This window comes from Lissotriton vulgaris, chromosome 12 (genome assembly GCF_964263255.1).
Source record: "Lissotriton vulgaris chromosome 12, aLisVul1.2, whole genome shotgun sequence".
Taxonomy (NCBI): Eukaryota; Metazoa; Chordata; class Amphibia; order Caudata; family Salamandridae; genus Lissotriton; species Lissotriton vulgaris.
This window is the reverse complement of record NC_141700.1, coordinates 435,523,691-435,537,846: the sequence shown is the minus strand read 5'-3', so window position 1 is coordinate 435,537,846 and position 14,156 is coordinate 435,523,691. Positions and strand designations below refer to the sequence as shown.

The 14,156-nt window shown below is 42.5% G+C and overlaps 1 protein-coding gene across 1 annotated transcript; it reads left to right on the top strand.

Moving 5' to 3' along the window:
- Positions 1-13,274: 13,274 nt before the first annotated feature.
- On the top strand, positions 13,275-13,952 carry LOC147674129 (single-pass membrane and coiled-coil domain-containing protein 3-like). Its single transcript, XM_086946466.1, has one exon. It carries the CDS (start codon positions 13,275-13,277, stop codon positions 13,950-13,952), a length of 678 nt encoding a protein of 225 aa, XP_086802592.1.
- Positions 13,953-14,156: the final 204 nt, after the last annotated feature.

The following is a 14,156-nucleotide window of genomic DNA, read 5'->3' as shown; positions in this document are numbered from 1 at the left end:
TAGGAAATTAAATGAAATGAAGCTTTTGTAAAGCACCTGTATGCTGAGGCGTCTTACCGCTAGCTGTCATCAATCTTGAGCAGAGGGAAATGGCAGGGACTATGGCTTGGATGCAAACAGCCATGTTTTTAGCGATTTCCTAAACAACTGTCTGTTGACTTGACTGCTCAGAGTAAAAGGTAGAGAATTGCAAAGTTTGGAGGCCAAATGGAAAAAAGCTCCTGCCACCCCATTTTACAGTCCTCACCCTAGGAATGACTAATAGGGAGTCTGTCGATGACCTAAGACTGCATTGAGGGATGTGCCATCTGATATGATTGCTGAAACAGGCAGGCCCAACCCCGTATAGTGTCTTGTGCACAATACACAAAGACCTAAATTGGACCCTTGCCTGGACCAGACGTCAATGCAGGTCTTGAATACTTTCGGATACCGGACTGAATTTGGGGATCTTAAGCAATAGTTGTGCTGCCGCATTTTGCAGTAATTTAAGCTTGCGTAACATCATCTTCTTGGCATCTAAGTAAAGGGCGTTACAATAATTGATTTTTGATAACACCAAAGCGACAATTACTGTGTTTTCCTTATTTCCATCGGAATGAACTGTACGATTTTTCATAGGATCTTCAGCATAAAAACACAGCAGGATGATGTAATGCAGTTGACCTGGTCCGACAAAGACAGCTGGTCATCAATAGTAAAAGCTAGATTTTTTACCTTTTTTACTGGCGATGGACAAGGCCCGGCTACTTCTTGCCACCAAGATGTGTTCCAGAAAGATGTATCCTTACCGAACAGTACCACCTCAGTTTTGTCTGTATTCCACTTTAGACAATTGTCCCACATCTATCTGATGATAGGAACCAAAGAGATGTTAAATGTAGTTGCCACGTTCTCCGGTTTTGAAGATAGAGACACCCCTATTTGCGTGTTGTCTGCAAAACAAATGGCAGTAAAACTGTGAGAGTGGATAAGTTTGGCCAACGGGGTAATGTGGGACAGTGAACAAAGTTGGGGATAGCGAGGATCCCTGGGGCTTCCGCAAGGCAGGGCATAGTAATGTGATTTGCATTCTCCCCTCACTACGGTTTGTTCTCTGTCTGCTAAAAAAGATCTTAGTATGTTTGAGGCTTCACCTGTGATCCCTATTTCGCATCGGCGCTGGATGAGTATTTGATGATTTAAGGATGGATAAACTTTCAGTGCCTGTACTGCCCACCACGTATAATTGTGGATATCCCTTGTACTCATTATAATGATGGTGCCCATAGTAACATATCAGCATCAGCTCCAGAAATGATGGTGCAGTGCAGAGTGTCCATTAATAACAGCCAATCATTCTGAGCTTTTCGCAAACCCAATATTTTGTGAGGTAGTCCAGTGTTTAGGCCATCCAGGTTCTGAGATGGGTTGTACATAGCGGGGCTCAGAGCAGTGGTAAAGAATGCCAGAGCTGTATTGGATGGGAGCAGAAAGAAAATAAGAAATGTTTTGTTCTTCCAGATAGCTCTGCCTCCCAGAACAGTTTCTTGTTCGTAAGGGCCTACTTCAGCATTGTTTAACAGCTTGTGCAGAGAGCATGCATCTTGCTGCACAGATTTAGTCCTTTGTTTGCTCTGCTTTTTCATCCTATTACTTATGATGCAATCAGGAGAGTGGGCAACTATTTAGTGTATATAATGCCCAGTTTGAATGTGTAGACTAGAATACATTTGCGAAAAACATTTCCATTCCATAGCAGAGCATCTTCTTCTTGGTCACAGCGGAAGGCCTGGGAGCAATGCTTAGTTTGCAAGTGCCAGGGCTCTCGTCAACACGGCCTTTGCAGCTTGCTTCACACATTGCCCCTGCTATACTGCCAATGATATTAACAATGCAATTACTAATCATCACACTCTTACAAGTGTCACAGTTCGGACTATTTCAGGCCCCCAAAGCTATAGGAGTAGCTTGGGCAGCATGTAATAGTCATTTTTAATGTCTATTGAATTAATAATGAACTGTTGTTGTAGTAATCTCAAAATTAGCCAGACAGCGCCACCCTGTGGTAGAAAGTCAAGCACCGGTGTTGACAATTAAATGCCGGTGCCGAGCATCGGAAACCACCGGCTCGAATGAAGCACTGCCTGGGAGTCAAACTGAGAAACTTCCTGGCATGGAGGTAAACATAATGTACATAAGAAAGGCCTGGCATGAAGATAAACATGGAAATATGGCTACTTCCGGGACTTGTGGACATATGGGGAAGCTCAGTCACTTAGCATAAGCAGTGGAGCTGCGGAACTCCTTTGAGCAGCAGTGTTTGCTTACATCAACCTGTCTGTGGTAGGTTACTAATCTGCTCCACAGCTGCGCTCTATTAACAAAGAATGCAGTAAGTTTAGTCCATATACATTATTGATTATGAAAGCACACGTCGTGCTTCTAGACTTGCTGCCTTCCTGGTTAATAGAGAGTGGATGCAGGGCAGATTGTGTGCTTTTTTAAAGTATCCATATTAATTGCAGTGCCATCGGGATGTGCTGTGTGTGTGTGTGTATGTGTGTGTGTGTGTGTGTGTGCACTGCACACAAGACAGTGCACGCTCGGGGTAACATAAGTGCGCACATGCCCACCTTACAGGGAACAGTGGACCTGCACCTTTTGGATTTGGTTATGACAGTCAGCAAGTATTGAGATAGAAAGCTCCCCTTCAATCTCCTTGAGTTTTAGTTGACTTTGACATTTGGCACAACAGGGGGAACCCTCTACTGAAGCACTTAGCCTGTAGATGTGTCATGTTGATATTCTGACTTACCTGAACAAGTGTTGCTCCTTGCATATATAGTGGGTCAGTCAATCAGGGGTGTGGCTGCTTCCTGGACTGAGTGTAGAATATCTACAATGACTGATATGTTTAAGTCAGTCCAAGGACATCAAATACCACCTTTGTCCTCTTTCCTGGAATGGATGGGGAAAAAAATATCTTCATCAGTTCAAGCTCCATCCTGCATCTCATTGAAAATACTACTGGTGTTTGATATTAGGTCTGCCGTCCTGAGACACTTTTGTAAATTTTTGCCTGATTTTACAAGTGTGTTTTGTCAAAGATACAGTTGCAAAGATTCTTGGAAATCAGGCCCCTTCATGGATGTGGTCCTTGTAAGATCCATTTAGTTTAAGATTTCTCCTTGCTGCACCTGTCAGCCTTAGGGTGGTCTTCCACCAAACTTTTTGTCTTACTCTTCCATTTTTCCTGGTATTGTTTTTGCTGGTCTTTTACCACTGGTGAACAGTGGTAAAGGGTGTGTGCTCTTTTATTTAAACATGGTAACATTGTCTTACACCCAATTTGCACATTTAATTTACTTGTAAGTCCCTGGTAAAGTGGTGCTATATGTACCCAGGGCCTGTAAGTTAAATGTTACTAGTGGTCCTGCACAACTGATTGTGCTACAGACGAAAGTACCCTTTTAGACATGTCTCAGGTCTGCTGTAGTGAGAGAGACAACACTGGCTCAGGGTAGGCGCATAATTGTCAGTACCCCGCTACCGACCTTAGAGTCCATTACTAAAGCAAGCATTCCAAATGCTAAAGCTGTACATCCAAGATGGATTCAATAGGCTAACTCCCTCGCGATAACAGGTATGCATTACAGATTCAACTCTACATTACAAACAAGCATTCTTGCAGTACGAACAAGGATATCCTCTGCCAAATAAAATTATGCCTCTAAACTGATAGGAATGTATCATTTAAACTGATGGATCTGCCCAGCCAGAAAGAAGGAATGAAACAGCAATATTTAGAGGCATGCACAAGTAAAAGAGGGTGATTGCATGATAAAAAGTTCCATCCAGGGAACACACACACTCAGTCCCTAGGGGACTGTACAGTGCAGCTGGTAGAACTAAAAGCCTTTTTACTGGCACTACAAAATGTGGATCACGAATTCCCCGCACTTATTCTGTGTGATTTGTTTTAATGTGTCCAGTCTTATAATGAATATCTTCACTATTGGGGCAAATTGCATCGCAACTGGGGAAGTGAAGGTAGTTCTGGCAAGACCTGCCTGGGTCCCAAAGATTGGGGACCTGGACAGAGAAAAAATTGTGGACAAGAAGGAATTTGGGATATCTTACAGAGAGCCTGAACCTGTCCTGGCTGTCAAAGATACTTGAAATTTACTTCTTCTGCCTCTTGCTGGCTGCCGAGACAAAAGGTTTCTCTCCATTGACCTGATCAAACCTCACAATGTGGGCAATTTTCAACAGTAGGCAACGTGGGCTGCACTCCTCTCTCTACCGTATAGGAAGTTCAGATTGATGCTTTAATAACAAATGAAGACTCCACTCTCCAAAGAGAAGCAGTAAGCAACAACTAAATGATCATTCTCCCTGTTGAAACAACTACAACTTTACAGACAAGTACAGAAATTTCAATTTGACAACTTGACGGTGTCCTTGTGAATATACCATATATATTGAGTCATCGCCTGATTCTACAAAACCTGCTGAGCTGCCAAAAATAGACCGGATGGCGTCTAGCTACTTTGTGCATTATGACGACTTCTTATCAGATCCAAGTGAACCTGGACTGCCAACACCACCTCTCCCTTTCAAGGCAGGAGTTTATCCTCTCTATCTTTGGCTGAAAAAGACATGCTTTGCTGTTCCATGGATATATCCCTGGATTACAATTATTGGATTACTTTTTCTGGTCCTTTGTATAGGTTTGGTAACTGTCTTTTTCCTACTTCTGAATGGACACTATCTCCCAGAACGCGCTGCAGTACAACTTGTGAACTTGATTCTAAAACCACATTCATCACACTGTGAAGTGAGAGACCTGTCCTTGGTAAACATTACACCAGTTCCTGAAGGATTAGTGTGGGACAGGGTATTATATGATTTGTATCGTCCTACAGAACTTTTGCAAATTCCATATATGTTTAAGATTTCTGGAAATTATATCATCACCTCCAGTACTTTCTCTGATGATTGGGACATTGAACCTATGCACAATTTGCTTGCAGATCTAGAGCAATCAGCCGTCTTTTCTAATGATAGGTAGTTGGTAGAGGACTGTGTCTTCTTAATGAGTTTCTCGTAATTGGAATAATTTCCAGAATTCATTGATCGTTTCCAAACAAGGTGTGTTTATTCAAAATTTTCACCCATTCTCCGGTCTCTCTCCCACAACCACTGTAATCTTACTGTGCTATATTCTCACTGCCCCTTATACCTTAATTATCATCCAAACATTCTCCCTATCCACTGTCTTATGTCTACATGATGTCTCTGCAATTAATCAGCCTTGAGAAAGTCCACGGCCATCGTGCCAAACGGGAAAAAAGACGTATCGGCTGTCCTTTGTTTTATGTGTGAAAATTTTGAATAAACATCCCATGTTTGGAAACGATCAATGAATTCTGGAAATTATTCCATTTACAAGAGGCTCATTAGGTAGGCACACTCCTCTACCAACTACCTAAACTTGTACTCCGTAATGGGTTTTGGGTATAGCCATTTATGAGGCATGTGCCGCTTTCATCATTGGGCCCTGACCACTGCAGCACTAAAACCCAGAGTCCGCCACTAATCTCCGTAACCTGCATTTTCTAATGATGAATTGTATTATGGTACATCTAATTTTGGGGAAATGTGCTGTTATGAACATTATGGTCACTATTTTCTACACAAAGCTAGTATCCCATATGCTGTTTATAATCTCTCACAATGGAAACATTGCCAAGTCTGCCGAAATTTAGTTCAAAGACATTTGAAATAAAAGTTTGACTATTTTTCTGGTTTTGACACATCAGACCCAGACTTGTATTATTATAGACCTGCACCTACACCTGCAAAGAAAAATATGCTAACGAACACCAAGCTGATGTACTTTGCTTCCTTTATTTCCCAACTGTGTATACAGGGTTTCGACTTTTGGAAAGACACAATAGACACAAAATCTGTCTGGGGAAAAGATTGGCAGGTTCAGGGAACTGAGGCCTTATATAGAGTATGCCTCATACCACATCAAATATGTTTCCTGAACAAAACGGTACAACAACCCTCTTGTCTTGGTGTAGCAAAATTAAGAACTTGAATACAAAGCATATTCCCGCATTCTCACGCTTTGAGAATTGGCTGCACTTGACACACTACAGAGAGGATACACTAGATACCATAATACGTAATGGTTCTTTCAATTCATCAGACCCCAATTAGAAGAGATGGTTGGTTTGGCTGACATACACAAATAGGCGTCAATCTAGATTAATGGGTAACATCGAAGGATTAGTAGGCCTGATCAGCGGTATGTACAGACAGAACACTCGGGTGGTAGCATCTTATTGTGTTGGGAAGTTGTGCATTGATTGGCTAAAACCCTCAACATTTTCCCAGGTGAAGCAACAATTGTCCCTTTCTTTCTGATTTCTCAGGGATTTTCTTTTAGGTCCCCAGAACCCATGTCAAAATCACTTTTTGTTTGGATTATACAATGAGCTGTGGAAGATTTCTCTACAGGAAGCTGCTGAAAGATTGCGCAAGATCGACAGGGTTAATTTAGAAAAGGCTTTGGCTGTGGTTGACAACTGTATGATTACAATGTCATCCAGAATGTATTCACTAGGTAACATAGTGCCTTCTACAGTTGACATCATACAGCAAGACATGTCTATTTTGCAACATAGGCAGTCAAAATTATGTTCTGTCCACATGCCTTGGCATTACATAAATTTTACTGATCTGTTTTCTGAATATGATTTAATGGAAAGGCAGATAGTTATGGCATTCAGATATGCAAAATATACTATGTTGTGCATTGAAAAATTGGACAAATGACCTTTCACCATGGCTGAGACACCTTCCATTGATTGGATAATCCATGGTTACAGCACCCTACCGGACATGATTGCCAATTCCAATATTGTCTGCAATACCAGCAGGAAGGCAGATATGAAGCGCTAGGGGAAGGTTATCCGCATGAGTATTGGGAATTACCATTCCGGTTCATATGCAGGAATGGGGACAGAGAAGTTTTTCTTAGTGGTTCTGACTGTGAGGATGCTTTAAGCAGGTCCTTCATTTGCAAAGACATTTCTCTCCACGGGGCATGGAATGCTTTGGTAGTGAACTTGCCTTGTTATCTGAAGGGTTCTCCAGCTGCCATGATTCATCCGGTGTTCAGGCTGCTCTCGAATGGGAGCTATTTAATGCTGAATGATCAATGTTGCTGCAGAATGGAACCCAGTATCGCTTATCTAGTAATGATTAATTCGATAGTAACTTGTTGCACACAAGTACTGTTTCCACCTGCCCGCACAGTTAGGGAGGCAACACTATGGCCTTCTATAAGTGTTTCCAACATACATATTAATTCTCTGAGCAAACTGAAAGCCATTCCTTTTCAAAAGGTTGTAGCCTGAACTTCAGCCAGAGAGATGTTTGATCTTTGCTGCTTTTTTGGGAGCTATTTCACTGTATTTTTAACATGTCAGATACGAAAGGAATAATGCACTTTTTTAAACGTATCTTCTCTGGTCTAGTAAGCGATTTTCAGACAATTTTGGGGGTTATACCATCTTTCATAAACTCTTTGTTGTGAAAAGTTTTTGGAGGGCAGTACTGCTACTTGTGGTGGTAATCCTGATTAAAAATGTTCTGCTCCGCAATGGACATCCCAGTGCAACCCGGAATTGAGACAGCACTGCTTGTGCTCAAAGGCCATGATCGCATGGTACACTGCTTCTGTACACCTCTGTTTCAAGAACTGAATGAGCATTGGTTCTTGTCTTTCAGGCCTGTCTCGCGCGACTGCATACAACTTGTTTTCCTCTGTCTGCTTTGCAGCTACGAATGCATCCTGGATATATGTCTCGGATCACAATTAGTTGCGCCATCGGACATTGGAGTACTGATAGACCCCTTAAAGGCCCATGTGTATTGTTGTCCCCAGTGTATTCCATTGATGATGAATGCATTCTTAGGGCCACTGTGGGATGCTTCAGCTCCTAGTGATGTAAACTGTGGCTCGGCAGCGCACTGTTGAGTAACAACGCCTCCCTCAGTGACTGCTGTGGGAAATGGATGGAATCACTGTTGCTCCATAAACCTGCTATGAGGTGTACCTCTGGGAATGTCGTCTATGGTTGTGGGCAACAGCAATGTTGCGTCTGCTACTAGGAATACATAAATATTTAGTCTTTTTCCTTGTGAGAATGATTGGATTCATTTTTAAACAAACAAATTCAAAACTTTTTTTTTTTCTAGGCACCATGGCTTTCTGCATGCTAAGGATTTCAAATATAATGACTTTTGGCTTTTATATAAATATTTAAAGGGAAGCTTGCTTTTAGATGATTTTAAGTGTAGTTTTTTACGTTTTTACAGCTTATTTCCTTTTGATATGTTGGCTTTTTAGATGGCATTTTTACATCTGCGATAAACAAGTTCCTAATAACAAAACTAGCCCCTAGGAACAAAACCGGTCCCTCATCCTTCCAGCCTCCAGGGGAATCACCTGATGCCTCGTTCAGCCAGTCTGGACTTGTCGGACAGACCATCAAAACACAGCTTGTAGCTGGTCAGAATGGGATGTGAATTATCCTCACAATTATTACAAGGCCCTATAAATACATGTAAACATGTAGAGTGGCATATGCACTGACTAGTACCTCTGTCTCTTTGACTCAGCAATTATGTTATCAGTTGCTTAGGTCATTGTGGAGGAAGCAATGGCTACATTCGAATAGTCTTAAATTTGTAGGCATCTGTGATTATAATGAATTGCTTGGACAGTTCTAATCCTGTCTAATCGTCCTGCACTAAAAATAAGACTACCCCCACGCAGAAATTGTGTAACAGCCTGGCTGTCTTCTTTGATAATAAAATTAACACTATCATCAAGGGATTTGAAGAATGCAGTCTGACTGACATGACAACTGGCCCTTTATTGGCCAGGCCGGAGGGTTAGTGAGTGAAAATGGAGACCCAAGCTCAGCCGCCCCCCTGTCTGGACCATTCTGATCCAATCTCCCCCAAGGCGTTTGAACAAATTGCGCTTAGTGTGTCTTCTGGCTCTCCTTTAGACCCTCTTCCACATAGGGTTTGGAAAGTGTTGGGTGTTGAGCTATTTACCCCCCTCAGACAGATGTGTAATCAATCCCTGAACAGTGGGGTAGTCCCTTCTTGCTGGAAGCAAGCAATTGTCTCCCCTTTACTGAAAAAGCCATCATTAGATCCAGCCCGCCTTAAAAACTATAGGCCAATCTCACTCCTGCCCTACCCAGTGAAGATTGTAGAACGACTTGTGAGCAGAGCACTCTCCCAGTTTCTTGAGGGCAATGATCTACTGGATGAGCTCCATTATGGCTTTCGCCCAGGGCATGGTGCGGAGACTGCTCTGCTGACCGTGTTAGATGATCTTCGTATGCGCGCAGACAAGGGTCAACATGCCATCTTGATCCTATTAGATCTGTCTGCCGCGTTCAACTCGGTCAATCACTCGGTCCTCCTGAAGTGGCTGGAGGACATTGGGGTAGCTGTTCAGGCATTAAAATGGCTCCGCTTCTATCTATTTGATTGGAGTCAAGCGGTGGCCCTCCATCCTTTTCAGTCGGAGTTTTCCAAAGTCCATCATGGTGTGCCGCAGGGATCTGCGATCAGCCCCATTCTTTTTAATGTTTATATGCGTCCTTTGATGGACATTATTAGATCTTTTGGATTAGGGGTAGTCAACTACGCAGATGATACCCAGCTGAGTCTCTCACTGGAAAGGGATAAGTCAACCTCCTTGGAGAACTTTTACAGCTGCATGCGGAACGTGGCCCAGTGGCTGAGAGACAACTCTCTACAATGCAATGCAGACAAAACTGAAATTCTCTGCATTCAGAATGGGAGAGTGCCACTGCATCCTCCGTCTGATCCCTGGCATAGTCATGTGGATCCCCCGCTGTTATCGTCCAAGTCTGTTCGTAACTGGGGGTCCTATTTAATGAAAAGTTGACTCTGGAGACACATGTCAATAAGACCTTGGGGACTTGTTTTTCCCTTATTAGGGCCATGAGGAAGATTCTTCCTTTGCTTCCTGCTCAAACACGCCCACTGATAGTCAGGAGCTTGATTTTGAGTAGATTAGACTATTGTAACTCCCTTTTGTTGGAATCTCCTAAATTCCTGACTGGCAGGCTACAGAGAATGCAGAATATGGCAGCTAAGCTGGCATTGTCATGCCCTCGTCATTCTTCTTCTTCTCAGGCCTTGTGTAGCTGCACTGGCTCCCCATAGTGCAGAGAATTTATTTCAAATCACTCTGTGTTGTGTTTAAGGTGCTTCATGGAACGGGCCCTATACTATTACAGAGTAAATTCAACTGGTATGTTCCTTCCAGCTGTCTTCATTACTCTTCAGCCTTCTTGGTGAAAATTCCCCCGACCAGAAGAGTCAATCTGGGGGGTCAGGCCTTTAGTGTTGCGGCTGCCAGACTCTGGAATAAGCTGCCCCTAGAGCTGCGACAGATGAATGACCGATACCATTCCGTAAACAAATAAAAACTTGGCTCTTTCCCACAAGTTAATGTTTCTGCTCAGTTTCTGGTGCCTTCCATTACCTCCCTCTTTTATCGCCAGGATGCCTGTTGGGTTACAGTGCGCTGTATAAGTTTTGCTTACATAGACACCATCAGTACTTTCCCAAAGTGAATATTTATTATTCAGTAAAATAGTTGAATATTTTCTCGAGAATTGGTATGTCTGTTTCTATTTGGTGATTGTTTGTGGAAATCCATTATCACAGTGCATATTATTCTCCTAAACCTAAGAAATAACACCGTTCTTCCTTGCTACCAGTAGACCTGTCATTGGCTACAGGATTCACAGCCCATGATGTTTTAGGGAAGACGGCATTGAAAATACAGTGACCACGGAATGTTACTTAATCAGTATTAAACTCTCAGGCATCCTTGCCTTGCAATTTCGTGAAATGTCTTCAGATTTCAGCCTTGTTGCTCAAGATGTCTCCCATTAATCAGGATATTGATGCATTGGCAGTAGAGTCGGGCCCAAAAGGCATTCTCCATATCCATGGGAGGCAAGGATTACGTAGAGAAACCACTGACATTGATTGATAAATGTATTCTACGCATAAATGTAACTGCATGGACAGAGATGCTTAGTTTGTGTAGGTATGGGTTTATAACAGATTATCAGCACTCTTGAGGGCCTAGCCCACCACTACGCTCTCTGCACCCTGGAGGTAAACATTCACTTAGTATATTCTCCAGGGCTTACAGAATTCAACTACTACTAGATAACACTGTTGCTTTAAGGTGGTTAAAGGGTTGGAATCAGGAAGGTGTTTGCAAACAGCACCTCAGTTGTGCCAGGTTCGAACCATCTAACCCTTTTTTTCTGAACCTGAGTGAGGGAAGGATGTTGTCAAATGATGGGGTGGAGTTGATGTTTACATCTCTCTAGTGCATTTATCTGTGCTTTCACTCACTTCTGTAATTTGTTCCTGTAAAAGTCCCCCTTTACTGCAACCTTTGACCTCCTTCCCAAAATGCCTGCTTCATCATCCTCACATCTCTATCTTTTATGCTCCTGTAAAAAAACAGGATTTAATTGAAAGGCCATTCTCTTCCACTCACCTCCCCTCAAGAACGAATCCATAATTATTTCTCTAATTCTGGTAATCCCTACTTGCTCTACTGCTTCGGAAAAACAACCTCCTATCCCCAGTGTCTGATGTTCCAGCTTTAGTGCCTGAAGGCATTTATCTATTAAGCTGATATCCATGGAATGCTGAAATGGTTCTGTCACATCCAGAGAGGCCATAGCTCCTGCTAGTGGTAATGATAAGCGACGCATGGAGCTGTTAAAGTCCGTTGTGGGAGCTATATTTATTTTCTCCTTTATTCACTGATTTAATCATTGAAAGAGTGGTTAAGTTATATCATCCAATTTCCCCTTGCTCCGGTGAATTTCCTGTCTTCTATGTCTCTGTTCAATCTCTATTTTTCTGCATGGCGTTTGCTTCTTTTCCATGTTCAAGTCCTCCTCTAATTGCTTAATGATTTCTCTTGCCCTCTATCATTCTTGTGCACAATCACAGCAGAAAAAAAAATATTATAGCCTTATAGCCCGCCGTAGAGGGCTATACCAACTATTAAAGGCCCTCTCCAGCATTAAAGGCCCCGAGCCGAAGGCGAGGGCCTTTAACAAGGGAGAGGGACTTTAATAGCGGTATAGCCCATCTACGAAGGGCTATAAGGCTATTAGAACATTCTGTCACTAGAGGACAGAATATTCTAACAAAAAAAACAAAGCCTTTTGGGAGTGTGAGGGGATTGGAATTCCTCAGGCTCCCTGAAGCCTTTGTTCACAGCCAGAGCTGTGAACAAAGAAACATTGGAATGTTGGAGCTCCAGGCTTATACCAGCCATTATAAGCCCAGAGCACTCCATTGTTTTCAATGGAGCTCCCAACATTCCAATGTTCTAATGTGTCTTCCTAATACTGAATGGATTCTCCAACAGAGAAAATTAGTTCTGAATCACGAAATGCTCGGAATCTATTAATTTATGTGTAACAGCTATTAGAACATTGGAATGTTGGGAGCTCCATTGCAGACAATGGAGTGCTCTCTGCTTCTACGGGCCAGTAAAGGCCTGCAGAGCAACATTCCAATGTTCTACAAAGGCTTCTCGAAGCTCGAGGGGATTTATATCCCCTCGAGCTTCGAGAACCCTTTGTTTAATTTGTTAGAACATTCTGCCCTCTAGTGGCAAATGTTCTAATAGCCTTATAGCCCTTTGTAGCAGGGCTATACCAGCAAAAAAAGTCCTGCTGTCTCGTTAAAGTCCCTCGCCTTCGGCTCGGGCCTTTAACGATTCAGCGGGCGTTTAATAGCTGGTATAGCCCGCTACGGCGGGCTATAGGGCTATATTCATGCTCTTACCCAAATACTTTTTTCTTGAATCAAAATATTCCCAATCTAACTTAAAGTGGCATGAGGAATGAGTATACAGGAGGGGGTGCAAGAATTCAAACAAATAAATACAAGCACTGTGCTGCTGGGACAAACAGCACTTAATTACTTTATAAGGGGACTTATCTTAGAGCTGTGGGCCTAGGATAAAGGCTAATTTTCATTAGTAACTTCTTGAAAAAATGATGCCCGATAGGCATGTTGTAAAAATGTCTACTTTGGTCTGCTACGCAAAACTATATTGATGACCACTCTAATGCACCTTTATTTCTTTTTGATTGTTTCAGTAACCTGCAAACAAAATGACTTTCAGACATCTCCTATACCCAAACAACCCGAAAAGAAGGGATGAAGTAATCCATCTGCACCAGGAACTGTTCAGCTGCATGTCAGCAAACGTGTCTGCCACTAACAGACTGATTCAGTTGTTGAACAATAACCTGCACTGCCAACTTGCCAAGGTTCACTTGCAACACGATCTCACCATCAAAGAAAACTGTGACATGTTCATCTTACGCATGACGGAAATCCAACAGGAAGTGCAGAAGATCGATGAGAAGCTGAAGTCAACCCTAGAGCCCAGCTTGTACCAGAAGCTTCATGACATTAAGGAGTTAGAGCCTCAGAAGATAGACATTGCTCAGAAGGTTCTATCAGTCATCCTTGGGCAAGCCACAACTGCTGCTGGTGCCATGATTGTCAAGCTGATTGGTTCAAATGTTACTACTGTGATTGTAAACAAACTTCTTGCCCTGTTGGCTCAGATCAGTGCCTCTGTGCTTGGCACCATTGGTGTTGCTGCTCTTGGTCTGGGAATGGATGTGATTGTTGGTGCCATTTTGGGAGCAGTCGAGAGAGATCAACTTGAGGCATCAATTAAAGAATATGAAAGTTACCTAGATGAGTTCAAGCCAGCCTCTGAGACATACCAAAGTGCAATAAGGAGTGTCACTCTTCAGTTGGAAGAGAATTTTCAGTGATTGGTGTAGGCCATTCCTGCTGGACACAGTCCATGATCATTTTGATATTTTGCATTATCCACCATTTATAGTTTCTTCAATCTTTTTTGGTCCAAATACATTTCAGGTCCAAATCCCAAGAACAACTGTGAAATTGAAGCCCCTTCAAAATATTGGTAACATAGGTTTCTACATATAGGTTGATGTCACAGTTTTAATGAGATT

What these genes read in the sequence shown, in the direction of transcription:
- LOC147674129 (XM_086946466.1), top strand. Translation starts at nt 13,275, where the DNA reads ATGACTTTCAGACATCTCCTATACCCAAACAACCCGAAAAGAAGGGAT.